Below are 22,500 nucleotides of genomic sequence, written 5' to 3' on the forward strand. Positions count from 1 at the left end.
CAAAGACTATCCTTAGGAATATATTTCATTCCCGACTTAAAAAATAAAGACTAGCTATAAAAATGTATTTCATTCCTGACTTAAAAATTAAGGGCTAGGTTTAAGAATGTATTTTGTTCCTGAGTCAAAAAATAAAGACTAGCTTTAGAAATATATTTTATTCCTGACTTAAAAGATAAAGGCCAACTTCAAAAGATATATTTAATTCCTGGCTTAAAAGATAGACTATCTTTAAAAGATATATTTTATTCCTTACTTAAAAAAGAGAGAGAGAGAGAATAGCTTTATGCTCATGTTGGTGCCTGGGCATTGGGTGTGTGGTGGGGTGGGGCAGGAAGGATGGGCAATAAAGTGCCATAATCGATAGTAAGCCTGAATAACAGGAAGAGGCGATAGAATAATGGAAGGAAGACAGGAGAAGAGAGATAGAGAGAGCGTAGAAAGTATGGCTTTTGAATAATATGCAAGAATTGAATAGCTGTACTGCTCAGCCCAGCGAGAATGAATTATTCATGAGTTTCTGACTTATTATTTATTAAAATCATTCAAAAGACGTATAAATTCTCTATCATCCAAGTGGTTGATATTTTTGCTTAGTCACTTATGGGACCCCGTTTTGGAATCCCAAATGAGTCGCGCAAACCCTTATGACACGTCCCTATAATTCCGTCGTGCCTCTGGGGACATAAGTGGGAGAATTGTACCTGGTTGTTAGTTGGGGTTGTGGAGAGTGTGTGGGGCTAGAGGCCCCATCCCAAAGCTTTTTTTTAATTTGTTTTTTAGCCAATCCATGTAATATATATATATATATATATATATATATATATATATATATATATATATATATATATATGAAGACAAAATCCACGGAGAATGAGAAACGGTAGAGTATACTGCAAGCCTTTCGACTTCTCGTCCTTTGCTTAGCAGACTAAGCAAGTAAAGGAGAGGAAAAGTCGTAAGGCCTTTGCAGAACTCCATCGTTTGTCTGTCCTTGGTGGATTTTGTCTTTATTTATATTTCATCACGTTCCATATCTTTGTGATTCATTTATATACACAAACATGTATATATTTACAGAGGGTAGTATATATATATATATATATATATATATATATATATATACTATATATATATATATTATATACCATATTCAATAATAAATCACCAACAGGAATATGAGTATGAAAACAAAAGCTATCCTTAACAATATGAAAAACATCAATATACTGTCTGATATTCCCCACGAACTCCCCCTGCCTCCCTTTACCATTACGAAACCATCCACTAAATCCTTTAATCAGCGTTTTCCTTTCAGCGCTCCCCTCATTTTGTATAAGTAGTAATAATTACTGGGCTTATATTCCAGGGAGCGGCGGGCGCGGGGTGGGTGGGACGGCGGGAGGGGGGAGGGGGGAGGGTTCGAGTTCTTAGCCCCTCTCAAGAAAGAATTGAATACCCCAGGTTTCATGCGTCAATATTCGCTCGCACGGATATGAAGAAAGTGGGCGTCTCTCTCTCTCTCTCTCTTCGTCACTGAAGATTGAAGATCCGTGTATGACACAAATCTTACCACTAACTTGAATTGCTGTTAAGTCTGTAATACACACACAGACACACACACACATACATATATATATATATATATATATATATATATATATATTATATATATATATATATATATATATATATATAGCCAAAATTTCGGTAAAGGTGAAAGTCCTTAAATTGTTACTTTATGAGTAAGACAAGAATATTATCCTGAGTAGAATCTTTTGAGGTACCTTGGCCAAGTGGAAAGAATGGGAGAATTGGCCTCTTCGCAATGCATTTTAATTTGGAATTCAGAAAGAGTCGACAGGTGGTCGAGCAGAGATGTTACAAATAGCTGTTCATTGCCAATACCCGAGAGAACTCTGTCGTTAAACCATTCATAAAAGTGCTGTGTAGGTAGACAATGTAACTATAAGATTTTATGAGAATGTGACTTTTAATTTTTATATATTTTTTATTTTTTGCATCTACCCCGTGAAGGAAAACGTGATATTGACAGATCTACTAGAAATTATAAGTATTATTCCTACAAATAAAAAGAAAACTTTCCAAGAAAAGAAAAGTATTAATCCTTCAAACTCCTTAACATCACAATCAGTTTGTGACTCCGCCTGTCAGATCCGCCATTGAAAGGTAAAACTACTTCCCAGAATTTTTTTTTTTTTCAAGCTGCCAGTACTACATTTAGCTCTATTTCCCTCCATAATCCCAAGTGATTTCGGGTCATAATGCTCTTAATGGCTCCAACCTCAGCTTGAAGACTGTAGCAATCCAAAGTCCTTCAAGAGATATACATGGTCGTTTATCCCATGATAACAGAGGCGACTTTGGTTCTTATTGCCAACTGAGTCTTCATATGCTTTGGCGAAGGCTTTTTCCGATAAGTGAAATTGGCCATCCTTTATGGGTTATTTCATTATTGTTTAGTATAATGAATTACCTAATTCTCTAATTCCCCTAAACTGAATAGATTGTGAATTAGATAAGTAAATGTATCTGTCGATCACCTTAATAAAAAATATATGTTATTTTTTTATAGATAGTAACCCTATTCTCTTGTTAGCATCTTGTGAAGTTGGTAAATAAGCATAAATACCCGATGAATAAAATATGAAGTTGACAAATATAAGTATCTGTCGGTCACCGCATTAAAAAATATCATATGGAATAAACCCATCTTGACATATTTGTCAAGCTTAATTAGTGCCATTAGTTTTTTATTAATAACCATTTCATACATATCACAAACAATTGAGCTTTCTTATCATGTGGGGGTCGTCATATCAGTAGATCTCTTGCAAGGACTACGAAGAACTGTTTGCCAGTTAGTTGATAGCGTTGCTATGGAAACGACGCTTGCAACAAGCACTATTTGCACATTTTGTTTGGGCAAGATTTCCCGAGCTAACGTTAAAAGAGAGTAGCAATTTAAATGCACGTTTAGCTTCAGTAATGGTAATTTGAGTGTCTTAGAGCTGGAATACTCAGGAATGATGGTCAAGTTCTTCTTCATTGAGAGATGTTACAGGCAATGTTTATGGGTTTGTTATTTTGGTTAATAGATTTTGGGTGTTATTAGTCAATAGTCAGATTTCGTTAATAGAATTTTGGTGGATGTTCAATAAGTAAAATAGAGTTTTTGGTTGAAAAGTAATTTAGATGTTTAAGTAGTTGCATAGTAAGAGATTTGGTTAACAGAATTTGGACGTTAACAGTCAATAGTCAGAGTTTTGGGTAATAGTAATTTTGTTTTTGCTACCTAAATAATGGTCTTGAATTTAATCATATAAATGAAAACCCCTTAGGACAAGTATTGTCCTGTATGTGGCCGGATATGTGTATATATTATATATTATAATATATATTATATGATATATATATGCTATATATATATATATATATATATATATTGTTGTGTGTGTGTGTGTGTGTGTGTGTGTATATATATATAGTATTAAATAAATATTTTATTTATATATATATATTATTATATATATGTGTGGTTGTGTGTTGGTGTGTGTATGTGTGTGTATTAGGCAGCAATATTGAAGCGAATTTGTATCTTGGGGACTGTAACACATTTTTATGTGTTACATGTTGGTGCCAGTATCTTGTAGCGATCTTTCTTAATCCATTGGCAGCAAGTTCGCTCTCTCCTTCATCAGTACACCTTACACGGTGCACTGTAGGCATTACTGAAGTTTCTTTGCATCGTCCCTTCCTTGGGCCCCTAGCTGCTTAACTCCTTTCATTCCTTTTACTGTACGTCCGTTCATATTCTTGTTCTTCCGTCTTACTCTCCACCCTCTCCTGACAGTTGTTTCTTAGTGCAACTGCTTTGAGGTTTTCATCCAATTACACCTTTCAAACGTTTTTCACTCTCCATTTCCTTATCAGCGCTGAATGACCTCGTTGGTCCCAGCGCTTGGCATTTGCCTAAATTTTATATTCCATCTTTTTTTTTTTTTTTTTTTTTTTTTTTTTAAATCTTCTCACGTAGCTGTTCAACTCCATTGACAGTGTCTTGGTAAAAGTCCTTCTTAATGAATATGATTATCCTACTTATATACAGGCAGTTTATGCCGTAGCTGAGTTTTCTGTTTCTCTTTTAGATAGAGGATAAATGTAGACATTTTGATACTCATTATTGTGGTAATGGTACTTATAATATGCTTTCAACTATTCATGTTTTTGTCTTAATGATTTTTTTTATGAATCGTTCGTACTTTTTTCCGAATCTTTTCTGTCAGCCAGTTTTGATATTCGTTCAAAGTTCATTCATTCCCTTATCAATAACAAAGTTTGGATTGTTAGTACAATAAAAATCAAAATAGCCCCAACATTAACAACCGTTAAGCAGTGATAATAAAATTGATAAACAACCGCGGAGTCTACAATGACTGTATTTGCAAATTGCATCCATCCGTCTTGTCCCCTGAGGAAGGGAAATGGTTTTATGTTGCAAAATCCTCGTAAAATTTTATTTACCTGAGCTGGAGGACGTCACGTGACTCCGTCCCATAATTCACTTCTGAAACTGCGTATCCCAAGTATTAACTATGATGGCGGTTACCGCACACGAATTATTTTTAGCCATTTATGTTCTCGGTCTTTCTTGGACATTTTTTTTTTATGACCTCGAAACGGCTCGAGTATGCGTAGGTTATTTTTTTCAGAACCTGTGTTGCCATGGAGTTTTTTGGTTGGTGTTTTTTTTATGCTTTATATCGAAATTCTATAAGATTGTAAAGAAATCCTTTTGGGGTGCTTTTATGTAATAGGTCCCTCCTTTTTGGTGATGGTAGCATGACTGCTTTGTAAACCTTGTTGAAAAAATGCCCGCAGGTCATTTAGTCGATGAAGCTCATATATATATTTATATATATCTATATATTATATATATATATATATATATTATATAGATTATATATATATTATATTATATATCTAGTACTTCTTCCTTAGGACAACAACATGGCAGATTTACATGATTCTTGATGATTTAGTCAGATTATGATTTAAATAAGAAATCTGGAACTGGTTTTCTGTTGATATTATTTTCACATTCTCTCTCTCTCTCTCTCTCTCTCTCTCTCTCTCTTCTCTCTCTCTCTCTCTCTCTCTCTCTCTCTCTCTCTCACACACACACACACACCACACACACACACACACACAACCAATGTTGATATCAGCAATTTCAGCAATTTCTGACGCGAAAAATTTAATCATGCATAAAGGTCTTGTATTGGAATACACCCCTCTCCTGCTCCCATCCCATCCCGTCTCCCCCCCCCCCCACCTCCCATCTCCTTAATTCGGTCACGCGGTTACACCCCCCCCCCCCCCCCCCCCCCCCCCCCCCCCCCCCCCCCCCCCCCCCCCTCCCCCCCCCCCCCCCCCCCCCCCCGTCACATATCCTTGTCGTAACCGCAACTAACTCAATACGAGGATTAATGTCGCCTTCGGGGGGTCTCAAATAACGCAGGAGAATTGATGATTATGACACCCTATTAAAAATAAGAATTCAGTCTCCCGTCAGGGGTTACGTGTTCCCAGGTCAGGTCAGCTCAGGCTGTATATTTTCCCCTCGTGAATCATTTTGGCGTTACCCTTTCAATTGTGGATTAAAAATCTGGTGCTCGTAGTAGGTTGTTATAAACTTTGCTTTGCCATCTTTTTTTTTTTTTTTAGATTTCTTCGTAAAATGTATTTCTTTCTCTTATATTTCCGTCCCTGGATTATGTAAGGCGTGAAATTATGCAGTTGTGTGTGTAGAGAGAGAGAGAGAGAGAGAGAGAGAGAGAGAGAGAGAGAGAGAGAGAGAGAGAGATGTGCAATTGTGTGTCTGTGGAAGGAGAGAGAGAGAGAGAGAAATTGTGCATTATTGTGTCTGTGTATGGGCAGATTTTACATTAGTGTAAGCGTAAGAGAGAGAGAGAGAGAGAGAGAGAGAGATGTGCAATTGTGTGTCATCGAAGGAGAGAGAGAGAGAGAGAGAGAGAAATTATCCATTAGTATGTGTGAGTGTATGGAGAGAGAGAGAGAGAGAGAGAGAGAGAGAGAGAGAGAGAGAGAAAGGTAGTGAGTGGTCCAACCGGTATCAACACAACACACAAACCTAACCACATCTTCCTCTCGACACTGACCAGCCCCTCTCTATCATAACATCACACCAAAGCACGATTATTCATCGCATCTCTCTCTTTGCCGTTGCAGCTCGACGCGGAGACGGACGACGACGCCCTCGTGGCTGTGCTAGTGGGCCAGACCATACGGGAGGCGGTGCTGGAGGTGGCCCACGAGGAACAGGCGGAACAGACCCGAATTAACAGCCTGGCAGCCGACTCCATCTCCTCCTTCCTCAAGGTAAGGATTTTCGATGGTGTTGGGGGAGTGGTATGGTGGCGGTTACAGGGTGTCACGGAATGAAAAGTAGGTTCTCCGTCGATTGGGAGTGGTATGACGGTTACAGGGTGTGGCGGAATGAAAAGTAGGTTCTTGGCGGCGTTCCTCAGGGTCCAAGCTGCAGCCCCTTTCATTTTTTTTTCTGCACCCGCGTTCATTCATACTCTCTCTCTCTCTTCCATCAGACTTTCTACCTTCTCTTAACAATTTTTTCATGGTTATCTGCTAGGTTTCCTTTTAGTGCTGAATGACCTCAGCAATTGACCTTTGTTCCATCTGAATTTCGACCCTCTTAACAATTGTTTCATGGTTATATTTCCTTCCTGTTACACCTTGAGAACTTCATTGTCAATATATCCCTTTCAGTGCTGAATGACCTCATAGGCCCCAGAGATTTTCCTCCTTTTACACCTTTAGAAAAACCTTCTGTATTCTCAATATACCTTTAAGTGCTGAATGACCTCATAGGTCCCAGAGGTTTTCATCCTTTTACACCTTTAAAAGGGCTTCTGTATTCTCAATATCCTTTTTAGTGCTGAATGACCTCATAAGCCCAAACGCTTGACCTTTACAGTCAAAGTCTCTCTCTCTCTCTCTCTCTCTCTCCCCTTCGGTTTATTGGATTAATATCGCCACCTTTTGCCCTTTCAGACGAATCCATTCTTCAACAAGTTCCTTTATTCTGAGGCCTAACCTTCTCCAGCTTGCAGGATGAAGGCGGCGACGTCCTTGCGTCTCCATATTCCAATAGGTTCCTGGTCTCTCTCTCTCTCTCTCTCTCTCTCTCTCTCTCTCTCTCGTCCGTTCCGCTCGATTTTTTTTTGGGGGGAAGTCGCTCCCAGATCACTCATTGATGTGAGTGTGTATTTTCAGCCAGATATGTAGGTCTGGGTTACAGAGGGAATACATGTTTGATGACGCCCTTTTAGGAATCAACTTTCTCTCGCTGTCGACATTTCCAAACGTTTCCCGCTTTTCGGTAATAGATGACGACTACAGTAGAATGTAAAGTGGCTGTTTGTGGGGTTAGTGTTGATACAAACGTTCTGTGAGCCTGGTTTTTGTTTGATTGTTTGTGTGGTGCTTTTACGTTGCATGGAACCAGTATGGTTATCCAGCAACGGAACCAACGGCTTTACGTGACTTCCGAACCACGTCGAGATTCGTGAACTTATATCACCAGAAATATACAATCTCTCACTCCTCAATGGAATGCGTGAGAATCGAACTCGCGGCCACCGAGGTGGCAGGCCAAGACCATACCGATCACGCCACTGAGGCGCTTTCTGTGAGCATTGTAGGCGGAAGTATCTTTTAAAAATCGAATGCTTTTAGTGTTGCATTTTAAACTTCAGCGTCATAGAAGAAGTGTTCACAGACAGATTAACACTCGGCTGGTCGATATCTTTACATTAGGTATATTTACCCTATGAAATTCAAAGCCGGAAGTATTGTAAAAATATTGATAGTAAAAGCAAATGGGCCTTATAAAGATTTCTTTTGCGAGATAGAGAGAGAGAGATGGGGGGGGGGGGGGATGGCTGCGTGTACATTATCTATCAATCTGAAGAGGAGCCTGCGACAGAATAACCAATATTCATCAGTGAAAATCGTCCATATTGGCTTCGATAGGTCTCTCTCTCGTTCTCTCTCCGCCCCCCCCCCCTCCCCCCATCCCCCTCCTCCCTCCCCTCTTCATGGATTTCCTGTAATCGAGAATCCAGGAATATTCCGGATTTATGCGCCGTTGTACGGATTTTTTGCGTTCGATGTCCGAAGGCTAGAGTGTTTTTTTTTTATATATATATATATATATATATAATGGTCAGCTGAGATATCAGTTATTGATCAGCAGAGTCAGTTTTGCAGAACACTGATTTCATATTGAGTTACGATGAATTTGGTGTTTTTTTTTCATATATATAGCTTTGAATTTTATGAAGCATTAAATTGTTTTGATAGTATAGAGGCCATTTTGACGTATTCTCGAATGCTACAAGTTATATGGTACTTATCAACTTGTAGTTTGAGTTGACAAGTCTGTTATTCCACAACTCAAGCGGAGATGCAATACATTAGTACCTTATTACTATTCTTCTTGCATTTGAATACTTTTTTATCTATTTATATATTTGTTATTTTATTTTTTTCATTTTTTGATAAGTGGGATCTCTTTTTTTTTCTGCATCTCACTCTACTTCCTCTTAATTCTAACTAATGAACATCATAATATTCTTTGGAAGCTTGAATTTCAAGTCATTGACCCCTGCAGTTGGCTTGTTCCATAAGAATAGGGTTCATCTTCCGAATAATAATTATAATAATTTGCCATCTTCAGTATACTTATCTGTCATCGTCACCTGATAGATATATCAGAAATACAACTTCCAAAGATTTAAGTACCCATAATAGAATATATAATAATAATAATATTAAACCCTAATAATAATAATTAATAATAACTAATAAACTAATAATAATAATATGTGGCGCCGTGGAGGAGTGGGTTAGGTCCTCAATGGACTTAAGTCAAGTTAAGCAACATTGGGGCTGGTCAGTCGTTGGATGGGTGACCGCTCTCCTCGGCGTTGATTCCTTGGGAAAGGATCTTTACCATAATTTCCTCAGTCTACTCAGCTGTAAATGAGTACCTATCCCTGATGGGGTAGGGTCCAGCAATGGTTAAATAGCAAAACTCAGCAATGATGGAAAGAAATGAAGGAATAAACGACAACGACGTAAATGGAACCTCTGGCAACAGAGGAGCTTCGTCCGGCATCCAGGTTATTCAACCCAATTGAAGGGGAAGACGGTCAGGTACTTGGAGGTCGTTCATCCAGCAACTGATCACCACAACGAAAGTAAATCAACAGCCTGAGATTGGAGTACAGAAGCAAAAAGGAAGAAATGTACCAAGAGAAGAAAATAAGGAAATATGGAGATGCTACATCAGAAGCAACCCGACGGAGAGAGATATAGAAGAAGATTGGTCAACATCTGGAATGAGAGGAATAACACCCCCCAAACAGAGCAGGAGGCTGGCAGACCAAGTAAGGAACATAAAGAAAAAGAACTGGCTCTCCCCAACAGAAAGAAGAACTGGAAAGGGAAATGTCACACGACAACGAATTACACGAAGAGGAACTGAGAGACGATGTCACAGAAAGACGACAGGGAGGATGAGGTATTAACAACGACACACGAAGAAACACCGACGAAGTAACAGAGAGGACGGAATGGGTAGAAAAGATTAGACAATGGATGGAGCCAGATCACAGAGAGAACAAAGATCCCCTCCATGAAAGCCTACAACACCAAGAAATTAAGGGAGAAAACAAGTGAGGTCAATGAAATAATGGGCTAATACACACCCACCAGTATCACAGAAATAAACAATCAACTTGGTATATGCAGGAGGCAAGATTAGTAGCAGAACTGATGGGGGGATTCAACGAACACCAACTCCACTAGCACCACCAACCCAACAGAAACCAAAACAGCAACCTCCTTGGAAAAGGCGCCTGGAAAAGCAAATCATGGGTGATGAGATCTGACTTGAGTAAACTGAAAGAGATGGCAGAAAAAAGGCTAAGAAGCAAGAAAACAAGGGAGGAACTCAACGAGAAAATACAAGTACAAGAGAGGGACTAAACACACAATAGAAGATGTAAAACAGAGGCTTAAAGGCCAAAGCACATAAGATCCAACGGTACATGAACCAGGAAATAAGGATACCAACCAGAACAAATTATTCGGAACCAACCAGAAAAAGACTATACAGCCAAATAAGAGGGGAAGACAACCACCCAGAAATTCCTGAAGCCGAACAAAGTAAGAGACTCTGGGAAAACATATGGAGTAATCCGGTATCACACAACAAACATGCAACATGGCTCCAAGAAGTCAAGGAAGAAGAAAACGGGAGAATAAAACAAAGATTCACAGAGATCACGACAGACACAGTCAGACACCAACTAAAGAAAATGCCAAACTGAAAGCCCCAGGTCCCCGATGAAGTCCATGGATACTGGCTCAAAAAACTTCAAGGCCCTACACCCACGAATAGCAGGAAACAACAATCCAGCATTGTATCTCAAATCACCATGCACACCAAATGGATGACCACAGGAAGAACATCTTTAGTACAAAAAGACATGAGTAAGGGAAATATAGCCAGTAACTACAAGCCTATCACCTGCCTACCAATAATGTGGAAGTTACTAACAGGTATCATCAGTGAAAGGCTATACAATTACCTAGAGGAGACAAACACCATCCCCCACCAACAGAAAGGCTGCAGAAGGAAGTGTAGGGGCACAAAAGACCAGCTGATAGACAAAATGGTAATGAAGAACAGTAGGAGAAGGAAAACCAACCTAAGCATGCCATGGATAGACTATAGAAAGCCTTCGACATGATACCACACACATGGCTAATAGAATGCCTGAAAATATATGGGGCAGAGGAAAACACCATCAGCTTCCTCAAAAATACAATGCGCAACTGGAATACAATACTTACAAGCTCTGGAATAAGACTAGCAGAGGTTAATATCAGGAGAGGGATCTTCCAGGGAGACTCACTGTCCCTACTACTCTTCGTAGTAGCCATGATTCCCATGACAAAAGTAGATGGATGCCGGGTACCAACTCAAGAAAAGAGGCAACAGAATCAACCATCTGATGTTCATGGACGACATCAAGCTGTATGGTAAGAGCATCAAGGAAATAGATACCCTAATCCAGACTGTAAGGATTGTATCTGGGATCATGGATGGAGTTTGGAATAGAAAATGCGCCTTAGTCAACATGCAAAAAGGCAAAGTAACGAGAACTGAAGGGATAAAGCTACCAGATGGGAGCAACATCAAACACATAGATGAGACAGGATACAAATACCTGGGAATAATGGAAGGAGGGGATATAAAACACCAAGAGATGAAGGACACGATCAGGAAAGAGATACTCAAGTCAAAACTCAACGCCGGAAATATGATAAAAGCCATAAACATATGGGCAGCGCCAGTAATCAGATACAGCGCAGGAATAGTGGAATGAACAAAGGCAGAACTCCGCAGCATAGATCAGAAAACCAGGAAACATATGACAATACACAAAGCACTACACCCAAGAGCAAATACGGACAGACTGTACATAACACGAAAGAAAGGAGGGAGAGGACTACTAAGTATAGAGGACTGCGTCAACACCGAGAACAGAGCACTGGGGCAATATCTGAAAACCAGTGAAGACGAGTGGCTAAAGAGTGCATGGGAAGAAGGACTAATAAAAGTAGACGAAGACCCAGAAATATACAGAGACAGGAGAATGACAGACAGAACAGAGGACTGGCACAACAAACCAATACACGGACAATACATGAGACAGACTAAAGAACTAGCCAGCGATGTCACATGGCAATGGCTACAGAGGGGAGAGTTAAAGAAGGAAACTGAAGGAATGATAACAGCGGCACAAGATCAGGCCCTAAGAACTAGATATGTTCAAAGAACGATAGATGGAAATAACATCTCTCCCATATGTAGGAAGTGCAATACGAAAAATGAAACCATAAACCACATAGCAAGTGAATGCCCGGCACTTGCACAGAACCAGTACAAAAAGAGGCATGATTCAGTGGCAAAAGCCCTCCATTGGAGCCTGTGCAAGAAACATCAGCTACCTTGCAGTAATAAGTGGTACGAGCACCAACCTGAGGGAGTGATAGAAAAAACGATCACGCAAAGATCCTCTGGACTATGGTATCAGGACGGATAGGGTGATACGTGCAAATAGACCAGACGTGGACGTTGATTGACAAAGTCAAGAAGAAAGTATCACTCATTGATGGTCGATAATACCATGGGACACCAGAGTTGAAGAGAAAGAGAGGGAAAAATGGATAAGTATCAAGATCTGAAAATAGAAATAAGAAGGATATGGGATATGCCAGTGGAAATCGTACCCATAATCATAGGAGCACTAGGCACGATCCCAAGATCCTTGAAAAGGAATCTAGAAAAACTAGAGGCTGAAGTAGCTCCGGGCCTCATGCAGAAGAGTGTGATCCTAGAAACGGCACACATAGTAAGAAAAGTGATGGACTCCTAAGGAGGCAGGATGCAACCCGGAACCCCACACTATAAATACCACCCAGTCAAATTGGAGGACTGTGATAGAGAAAAAAAAATAATATTAATAATAATAATAATAATAATTTGCCATCGTCAGTATACTTATCTGTCATCGTCACCTGATAGATATATCAGAAATACAACTTCCCAAAATATAATTAACCCGGGTTTGAATGTTCTTCGTTTGCCAGACCATTCTGAAATTGGTGTTTTTTCTTCCTTCTTGTCGAAGCTTTGTTATGTAGTTTTTTCTTTCTTAAAGCTCAATTTTATTATTGAGAGAAACTATTGACGTTCTTAGTTTTTTCCGAGACTCTATTCTTTTCTCATTAGACTTTCATTTCGTGTAAAAAGAAACTGGCAATTCATCTATCGTTTTTCTAGTTAAAGCTTCCGTCGAGACTTGTCTGTTTTTTATCGTTCTTTTTGTATTTCGCGTCTGCATGAATAGTTCATTCCTGTTTTCGGCTTTTTTTCATTGAACTGTCATCTAGATTAACTTTTTTGTATTGTATTTTACTTCGTGTCTGCATCAATAGTTCATTTTTTTCGTTATTTAATCGAACTATCGTCCAGATACAATTTGCATTTTATTAGATTTAATTCTGTGTTCCAGTATATATTTATTTCCTATTCTTGGAAACTGATTTGGAAATTCTATTTAAAATCCGACCTCGGCGCCAGTTGCAATAGACTTTTCGCTTACTCGGGGAGTAAGCCTACAAACTACTATGTTGTTGTTGTTGCTATTTTTGTTGTTGTTGCTGTTCTTGCTGTTGTTTCTCTTGTTTGGGGTTAGGAAAGCCCCATGGAAAAAGCCTAAAAAGGTTTGGAAAATGTGTTTCGCGTTGAGTTAAAGATACAGGAATTTTAGGATGGAATATTTATGTTTTATTTATTAGAATGAAAATGTAAAAAAGTAAATAACGTGGATGATAAACAATACAGAACAATTATTTATTTTAATTTTCATTGGTGAGACAACGCTCTATTTGAAAGTAGATTTTAGCGAGCGCCCCGAGAATGCTGTATGTCGGGATCACGCCTTGTTTTTTATCTAGACTGAGTCTTCATTTTCATTTGCTGTTTTTAAATCCATTTCTGTTTTTGTTTCTCTTGCCTCCACCTTTCCAGGGATTGCATTTGCTCGCTGCTTTTTTTATCGTTAAATGTAGCTGTCTTTGTTCGTAGGATTTCTCTGATCTTGGTTCTTGTTTACGCTCGTTTTTGTTCACGCCCTTTAGATGGATGGACTTCCTGTCTTTAAACTTTCTTGTAATTGTCTCCTCTGTCCTTTTTATCTTCCACATCTCCTCGTCCGTCTTTAGTTTTTCTTGTCCTTGTTCTGGTACGTGGCGTTATTATATTTCTGTTTTCTGTGCACTCGCTAAAGATCTGAGGGTTGAAAGAAAAATAGTTCGAACGGACAGACAAAGCCATCTCAATCGTTTCATTTTACAGAAAACTAGAAGAGATCATCAATTTCTTTTGTTCTCTGTTGTCTGTGCACTTGCTAAAGATCTGAGGACGGATGGACAGACAAAGTCATCGCAATCTCTTTACCAGAAAACTAAAAAAAATAATCATCAGTTTCTTTTGCTGAAAAAATGATTGAGGATTTAAATTGACCATTTTGGAAGATCATAATTCCCTCTAATTTTACGAAGCTGAAAGCTCCATATGCCTCTATCGACTCCAAATCCTGAGAGATAATAGAGATGATAGACTTCCGGACGCCGGGAACACGGAAGAATGAGCAAAATAAAGGAGCCAGTTGATGGTATTGTTGTCTGTTATATACATTGAGAGTATTGATATTGCCTGCGGTCAAAAGCAGCGATATAGATAAATATTCTGAAGATTTTCTGAACGCTGGGGATATTTAAGGTCAAGAAGCGAGGTCACTCGATTGTCAGGGAGTGCTTTTGTGTGTGTGTGTGTGTGTGTGTGTGTGTGTTATATATATATATATATATATATATATATATATATATATATATATATATATATATATATATATATATATATATATCATAGTTTCTAAAATATATACTTTATTTCATTCGTCCATGTTCCCTTCGCCCTGAAGTTAAGATTCCATTAATTCTCAATCATTTCTTCGTTAGTTTACTTAATTTTTTAGTCACGTTTTGTGATTCTCTCTCTCTCTCTCTCTCTCTCTCTCTCTCTCTCTCTCTCTCTCTCTCTCTCTCTCTCTCTTCTCTCTCTCTCTGATTCCTTCCCCTCCCCCCCGCGTCATTTAACATTTGCAAGGAATTTCGTGTTTGGGAGATGGTAGCGGTTTCCAATATGACACGGAGCCTATGACATTGATAAGCTGTCGATAATACGATACCATTGACCAACATCTTTATATTTTGGAGTCCTCTCTCTCTCTCTCTCTCTCTCTCTCTCTCTCTCTCTCTCTCTCTCTCTCGTCGTGGGAATATTGTACGTATTTTGGATAGATTTGAGTTAGGGTTAAAATATCTCTCTCTCTCTCTCTCTCTCTCTCTCTCTCTCTCTCTCTCTCTCTCTCTCTCCGATTCGTATTGGACTATTATACGAATATTTTGATAGCCTTGTAGCTAGAAATCATGTGTGTATAGATCTCTCTCTCTCTCTCTCTCTCTCTCTCTCTCTCTCTCTCTCTTCTCCTGATTCGTCCTGGATTATTATACGAATATATATAGCCTTGTAGCTACAAAATCCGCCCCCCCCCCCCTCCTCTCTCTCTCTCTTCCTGGACTGTTATACCTATGTTGATAACCTTTGCGATAGGATGATATATATACTATATATGTGTGTACGTATATTTATAAATATACATGTATGTATGTATGTATGTAACTACATATACGCATATGGTTTTGGCGCATGTAATTGGTGATGTATGTAATTTTGAAAGCGTATTCCTCCGCTTACAGTGAGCAACATTGAATGACTGTTGCAAGGAGGTTTAAGATACGCATATCGTAAAGAGGAAGAAGAAGAAATATATATATAAAAAAACAATAATAAGAGTAGGACAGTCGACCAGAAGCAAAAAAAATTAAATTCCATAACTGGATGTAAATAAAAAAAAAGATAAAAAAATCGTGTGATTTACGAATAGAAATGAAACGGAGACAGCTGATGTTTATGACATTAGCTGGGTCACGTACACTGGATGGTTTCAGCCTTTCCAGTTTTGTAAGCAAAAGAACAAAGGGGTTCCAGTTTGTCAAAAATGATTAAAGAAAAAAAGACGTGATGGCGTTATAGAAATCTTTAATATATTTCAGAATCTCTCTCTCTCTCTCTCTCTCTCTCTCTCTCTCTCTCTCTCTCTCTCTCTCTCTCTCTCTCCAGTATAATGAAGGTACTTTTTTCTGGGGAGAAATTACCAATAAAAAATAAATGGTTTAAAAACATACATATGAATTATTAATAAAAAATGAGATTCACACTGCTTTCATATTTTCATCATAGAGTCTCAAACAGAGTCGAATTTCAAGGCCAATATTGTCGTGGTATATTGTCGTGGTTACTCACCACGCCATTCGCAAACGATTTCGTCGTGTGGTGGTAGGCGTAGGCTGATTTGCAATATAAGGCGACCAATGCTTTCGTTTAGAGCGAAACCCCAGTTTGAAGTGTTGCGCACATCGACTCTCTATTGACTTGGTACGTCGATTGAAGGTTATGAGAGTAATTCGCAATACAACGCGACGAAAACAGAGTTAGTCTTCATATTATGCAGATTGCTAGCCATTAATCTTGCTCTTACGCCCTACCCCTTGCAAGACGCAGGGAGAATGGCGTAGTCTACTGATGGGTGTGGTCCAGGACGTACTATATTATGTTTAATAACGAAACCCTAGACACAAGCTCTTACCGATTGATTCACACTGCAACTGCTTTGAGGTTTTCACCCTGTTACGCCTTTTAAACTTTTTTTTTTCTTCTGTTACACCTTTCAAACCTATTTTTCACTGTCCATTTCCGTTTCAGCGCTGAATGACCTCGTATGTCAAAGCGCTTGGCCTTTGTCCTGAATTTCTATATTCTCCTGTGTTCTGGTTAAAACTCTCATTTGGAACTGAATCGATCTTCTTGGCCACACGTCCTACCGCTTAGGGACAAGACTAACAGGATAAAAACAATTGACCACCTGCTGGCAACATTGGAGTTACGAAACCTTTACCAGTGTTTGAGGCGGAATTTGGGACATTATTATAACGGAGCGTTTTATTCAAGTATTTAGTTTCTTGCCCAATCGACCTCAGACCTCTTCTTCCGGTATTTAAGGCAATCATCCCTATTGCCTAACATACTGAGAGTACAGCCAATAGATATTACATGTTATGAACTACGGACTAGATCATCTACCATGGTTGGGGTGGTGGTGGTCGCTGTTTATGGCTCTGCTTAGAACGGCATATTTACGTTAACTTTGTTTCTTAGCCTTTTAATTTTCAATTGAATTATTTTAACTTACTCGGGGAGTAAGCCTACAAACTACTTTGTTGCTGCTGTTGTCCTTGGTGGGGGTAGGAAAGGTCTATGGAAGAACCGAAAATTGTCTGAAAAAGGTGTTTCGCTTTGAGTTGAAGATACAGGAATATACGGATTGGATATTTATGATTTATTTATTAGAATTAAAATGTAAAAGACAAATTTTCGCTGGTGAAACAACGCTCTATTTGACCGTAGATTTTAGCACGCACTTCGAGTAAGCTGGAGGTCGGATCACGCCCTTTTTTTTATTGGTGTTTTTGCTCCCTTTCAGTATAGAAAGATATCGTTTAGAATAGGGACACATGACCAAAATTGTCTTTTTTTTTTGGAATTGTATGATGTATAAGAGTATAAAGATATGGAATATGAGCTGAAATCTGCTGAATTTGAGATGTAGAACGCTCGGTTCAAGAAAGGTAGAGAGAGAGAGAGAGAGAGAGAGAGAGAGAGAGAGAGAGAGAGAGAGAGAGAGAGAGAGAATGTGCAATAACTTACGTCACACCAGATTGATTCAAGCACATTGCACGAAACGAAAGCGCCACTTCAACATGCAAGCACTTCGAATCAAAGTGGTAGGTTTCGCTACTTACTCGACGCGGGAGATTTTTTTTTTTTTTTTTTTTTTTTTTTTATTTGGGGAATACCCTTTGCGGAAGTGGCAAGTGGGTCACCTCTTCTTTTTATACTGACCTCATTAAAAAAAAGAGGTTAGGTTATGTTTGATAGTTTGACGATGTTAGTAAGAGCGGTTAATGTTATTCGTAACGATAAATTGATACATTATTAATCGATTATTGTGACAGAACGGTATTGATGACAATCGTATTTGATTATCTGTTGTAAGAGTAAAGCTAATTATTACGACTCGTAAGTTGATAAGTTCTTGATCACAAATTCCTTAAGCAACTTGAAGTAGGTCATGTTTCTGTGTTCGCGAATATATCTCAAGAATCAATTGATAGAACATATTGAAATTTTGCAGGTGCATTCATGAAGTAACTTTCTCAAGTTGGTTTTTTTTAAATATATTGTTTTAGATCAAAGTTCAAGGTTACAAATTTTCCGTGATTTTTAAGCTTGCCACGAGTGACCTTGGAGGTCAGAGTTCAAGGTTGCAGATTTTTGGTGGCTCTAAGCATACTATGAATGACCTTGAAGATCAAAGTTCAAGATTAGAGATTCTCAGTGGTTTTCAAGTTTACCAAAATATACCTTTTAACCCTTTCACCCAGGAATTTATTTGGACTCATTCTCAGCTAAGTATACATTTGAAAAATCTTCCATTTTATTAAACTTTAAGCCAGATATTTTGAAATTAAACTTACTTTATTAAATAATTTATATGTTTATCATTTTTGTCTCTTTGGATCAGTGAGATCTCTTCTTTCTGTATTTCCCTTTACCTCCTCTGACTTCTTCCTCATGAACTGGCACCATAATATTCTTTGGTAGCTTGAATTTCAAGTCAGTGGCCCCTGTGGTGGCTTCTTCCATATGAATAGTCTTTTGAGGGTTGAATTTCAAGTCAATGGCCCCTTTGGTGGGTTTGTTCCATATGAATAGGTGTCATCTTCTGAATAATAATAATAATAATAATAATAATAATAATAATAATAATAATAATAATAATAATTAATATAATTATAATAATAATAATAATAATAACAATAATAATAATAATAATAATAATATGATAATAATTGTAATAATAATGAGATCAGAATCATCTGCATCATAATCAGATTCTGAATCAGAAACAAACAATCTAGAGAGAGAGAGAGAGAGAGAGAGAGAGAGAGAGAGAGAGAGAGAGAGAGAGGACTCTTATAGTTATGTTTAATGATGTAAAAACCATGAAGACGAGTCTCCACGGTCGTTTGACATTTTTATGGTTTTGGTGATGCGCAAATTGGAAAAAAGTTTTAGAATTTTCCCCAGGAAAATTTGTGAAATTCTGAAAAACGAGGAAAGAAAAATGTGAGGGGGAGGTGGATATAAGCTAGTGAGTGATTTCTGTCGGTACGGGATTCGAAATGAACCTCCAACTTCTTTTCCGTTGCCTCGGACTAAGCAGCAGTCTTTGGTTGGCTTTCATGCAGTGGAACCTCGGCAGAATCCTTCGAAATGGACCCAGGTCTGGAAATTTTCTTTGGAATCAAGAATTTGCTTCTCGCCTCTGTTTCTAGATTGGCATACACTGTGGACCCAGGTCTGGAAACCGCCTCTGGAATCAAGAATTTGCTTCTCGCTGCTGTTTCTAGATTGGCATACACTGTGGACCCAGGTCTGGAAACCGCCTCTGGAATCAAGAATTTGCTTCTCGCTGCTGTTTCTGGATTGGCAAGCACTGTGGACCCAGGTCTGGAAACCGCCTCTGGAATCAAGAATTTGCTTCTCGCTGCTGTTTCTGGATTGGCAAGCACTGTGGACCCAGGTCTGGAAACCGCCTCTGGAATCAAGAATTTGCTTCTCGCTGCTGTTTCTGGATTGGCATACACTGTGGACCCAGGTCTGGAAACCGCCTCTGGAATCAAGAATTTGCTTCTCGCTGCTGTTTCTGGATTGGCAAGCACTGTGGACCCAGGTCCGGAAACAGCCTCTGGAATCAAGAATTTGCTTCTCGCTGCTGTTTCTGGATTGGCAAGCACTGTGGACCCAGGTCTGGAAACCGCCTCTGGAATCAAGAATTTGCTTCTCGCTGCTGTTTCTGGATTGGCATTCACTGTGGACCCAGGTCTGGAAAGCGCCTCTGGAATCAAGAATGGGAATCAATTTGCTTGTATGCTGTTTTTAGATTGGCAAGCACTGTGGATCCAGATCTGGAAACCGCCTTTGGAATTGAGAATTTGCTTCTGGGGGCTGTTTTTGGATTGGCAAGCACTGTCACAGGCAACATGCCTGAAAACTTTTAGCAGAAAGTCGATGATGATGACTACTATAGATAAATTGAAGCACTGCAGGGAGAAGTTCTCGAGAGAGAAGAGAAGAACAATGTGACGCTGCTGAACGCCAACTTAACCAGAAGAGTTCAAGGTCTGGAAAATAGCGAGGAAAAAGAAGAGGAGGTGCAGGGAAAGGAACTTGGAATAGAAAATCAGCAAATAGAAGCAAATTCATCCCCATTCTTGATTCCAGAAGATGCAAGCATACAACAAGACGGCTTAATAAGCGAAAAGATGCAACAGAAAGACTCAGAGGACGAGATCCTTTTGCTCGAGAAGGAAAGGTAGCTGACGTAGGAGATGACGGCTCAGGAAAACACACGAAGGATTCTGGAAGATGAGATGGCTAGGATGAAAACTGTCAGTAAGCGACGGGCTAAAAACTCTGCCTCTTTTCAAGAACTAGGGGATGCCCTGAACAGCTACGTAACGAGCAGCATTGCTCAAGTTGGCAAACCTCAGTCGTCAACTTCAACATGATGAAGAAGTGAGAGAAGAATGCAGACGACCAAACGGATCCGTGGACTGGAAAGCGAACTCGACCACTGTAAGACTGTGAAGGAAGACCTCCAATTCGACGTTCGAGAACCTCTGGATCCTTAGAGATAATGTAGGTCAGGAAGGGTCACTGATGTTTGCTGGAAGAACGGAGATGTCATTGACACCAAAGGAATCCATTCACTGCTCAAGTCGAGTCTCATATGCAAATGTTCAATTGGATTAGTTGGCATTTTTCATTGTGTTGTCAAGGATATGAGAGAATGTTAAATCAACTCTCTTTGGTCACGGAATATGAGAAAGCCATGTTCACTTGATTCAAGGAATCAAATAATGAGCTGGTATATGACCTTACACAAAAGTCAGATATGTATATATATGATATATATATATATATATATATATATATATATATATATATATATATATATATATACATATTTTAATACCATTAAAACATTTGTATGTGTACCACACAACACAAGACTTGGACAAAAAAAATGTGATAATGAATATAGGTACTGACCAGTTTCTACTTTTTTTCAAAGTCATTGAAGAATGGCTGATGGAACACAAGTAGAAATCATGATATTATATACTTGGGAAACACTACGGACGAACATAGAAACCAATGAAGACTGAGAATTCGCACCTGACAGGTGTCCAGTAGACGGGGCAATCAAATTTATGTTATAGAGTCAGCTACTTGTATATATATGCATATGTGTGTGTGTTAATTTATTGATATTTTTTTTTTCTTTTGATAAATGGGATCTCTTCTTTCTGTATTTCCCTTTACCTCGCCTTAATTATTCCTTATGAGCACCATATAAATAAGTTTCATCTTCTGAATAATAATAATAATAATAATAATAATAATGTATGTATATATATATATGTATATATTATAATCATATATATAATCTATATATATATATCTATATATGTGTGTGTGTGTGTGTGTGTGTGTGTGTGTAGACTTAGTGCACTTTGGCACTCAGGTGTATAACATGTAAATTCCTCAATGATATGAAAACTCTAAAAAAAGAAAAAAATACCAGCTCTCAACTGCTGAGCTGTGTCAAATTCCCAGTCATTTCAAATTGTTGTGGAATTTCCTGCTCTCTCTCTCTCTCTCTCTCTCTCTTCTCTCTCTCTCTCTCTCTCTCTCCTCTCCTCTTTGGAGAATGCTTAAAGTTGAAGAAGTATGTACATGTGAGTGTGTGTAACATACCTAAACTTAAAAGTATTTTTTATCTGTACGTAAACACTGGCGCGGATTTTCATTTTCCCTAATACCGTCTTTTCTGATAAACTTAAATAACAGTTATCTCTCTTTTGCATCATATCCATCTTCCCAAACAGGAAAGTAAAAAAAAAAAACCATTAGTATTGTTTACAGTAACTTGGACTTTCTCCAAAACAGCAATATCTCTCTTAACTCTTTAACTATATTATCTATTTCTGCTTTTTTTTTCTTAGATGATTCAAGACGGAAACCTGGGATATTATCAGATCGGTGTAATGGTAAGAACAATAAAATGCCAAAAAAGAATTTGATGTGTGCTGTTAGCCTTATTATTATTTTTTTATGCTCGGCCTTTTTAAAAATTTTCATCATTGGTTTGGCAATTTAGTGTTAAGTAGATCCGGTTGTGTAGTCACGGTCCATCATTTTCTACCGTTTACAGTTGTAACTCTTTCATGAGTAATGATTCTCACAGGATTGGTGTCCACCTCTTTGAGAACGGGGTATGTTATAGTAGTTTTGAAGTCAGTCGTATGAAAAGCGGTATTTTCATTGTAAATACTCGTTGATTCTTAAAATTGATATTGATACCAATGACTGAGCCTTTTTTCTTCTTATTAATTAATAGCAATAACTATCCCTGTCTTGCGAATTGGCAGCGTGATTTTCATTGGCACACCTGCCATGGATGCTAGCTTTACAGACTGCTAGAAAAT

General features: G+C 38.5%; 1 protein-coding gene across 4 annotated transcripts in view; it reads left to right on the top strand.

Annotated features, from left to right (window-relative positions):
- LOC135222747 (retinitis pigmentosa 1-like 1 protein) overlaps positions 1–22,500 on the top strand; it is a 107,843-nt gene that overhangs the window by 75,583 nt on the left and 9,760 nt on the right. For 3 of the 4 annotated variants that reach the window (XM_064260993.1, XM_064260994.1, XM_064260996.1), the window contains 2 exons: positions 6,274–6,423; positions 22,018–22,062. In XM_064260993.1, the coding sequence (XP_064117063.1) occupies positions 6,274–6,423; positions 22,018–22,062 (195 nt within the window). The remainder of the gene's footprint in view (positions 1–6,273; positions 6,424–22,017; positions 22,063–22,500) is intronic. The other variant, XM_064260995.1, reaches the window with a different exon arrangement.

The sequence above is a fragment of the Macrobrachium nipponense genome, chromosome 8 (assembly GCF_015104395.2).
Source record: "Macrobrachium nipponense isolate FS-2020 chromosome 8, ASM1510439v2, whole genome shotgun sequence".
Classification (NCBI taxonomy): domain Eukaryota; kingdom Metazoa; phylum Arthropoda; class Malacostraca; order Decapoda; family Palaemonidae; genus Macrobrachium; species Macrobrachium nipponense.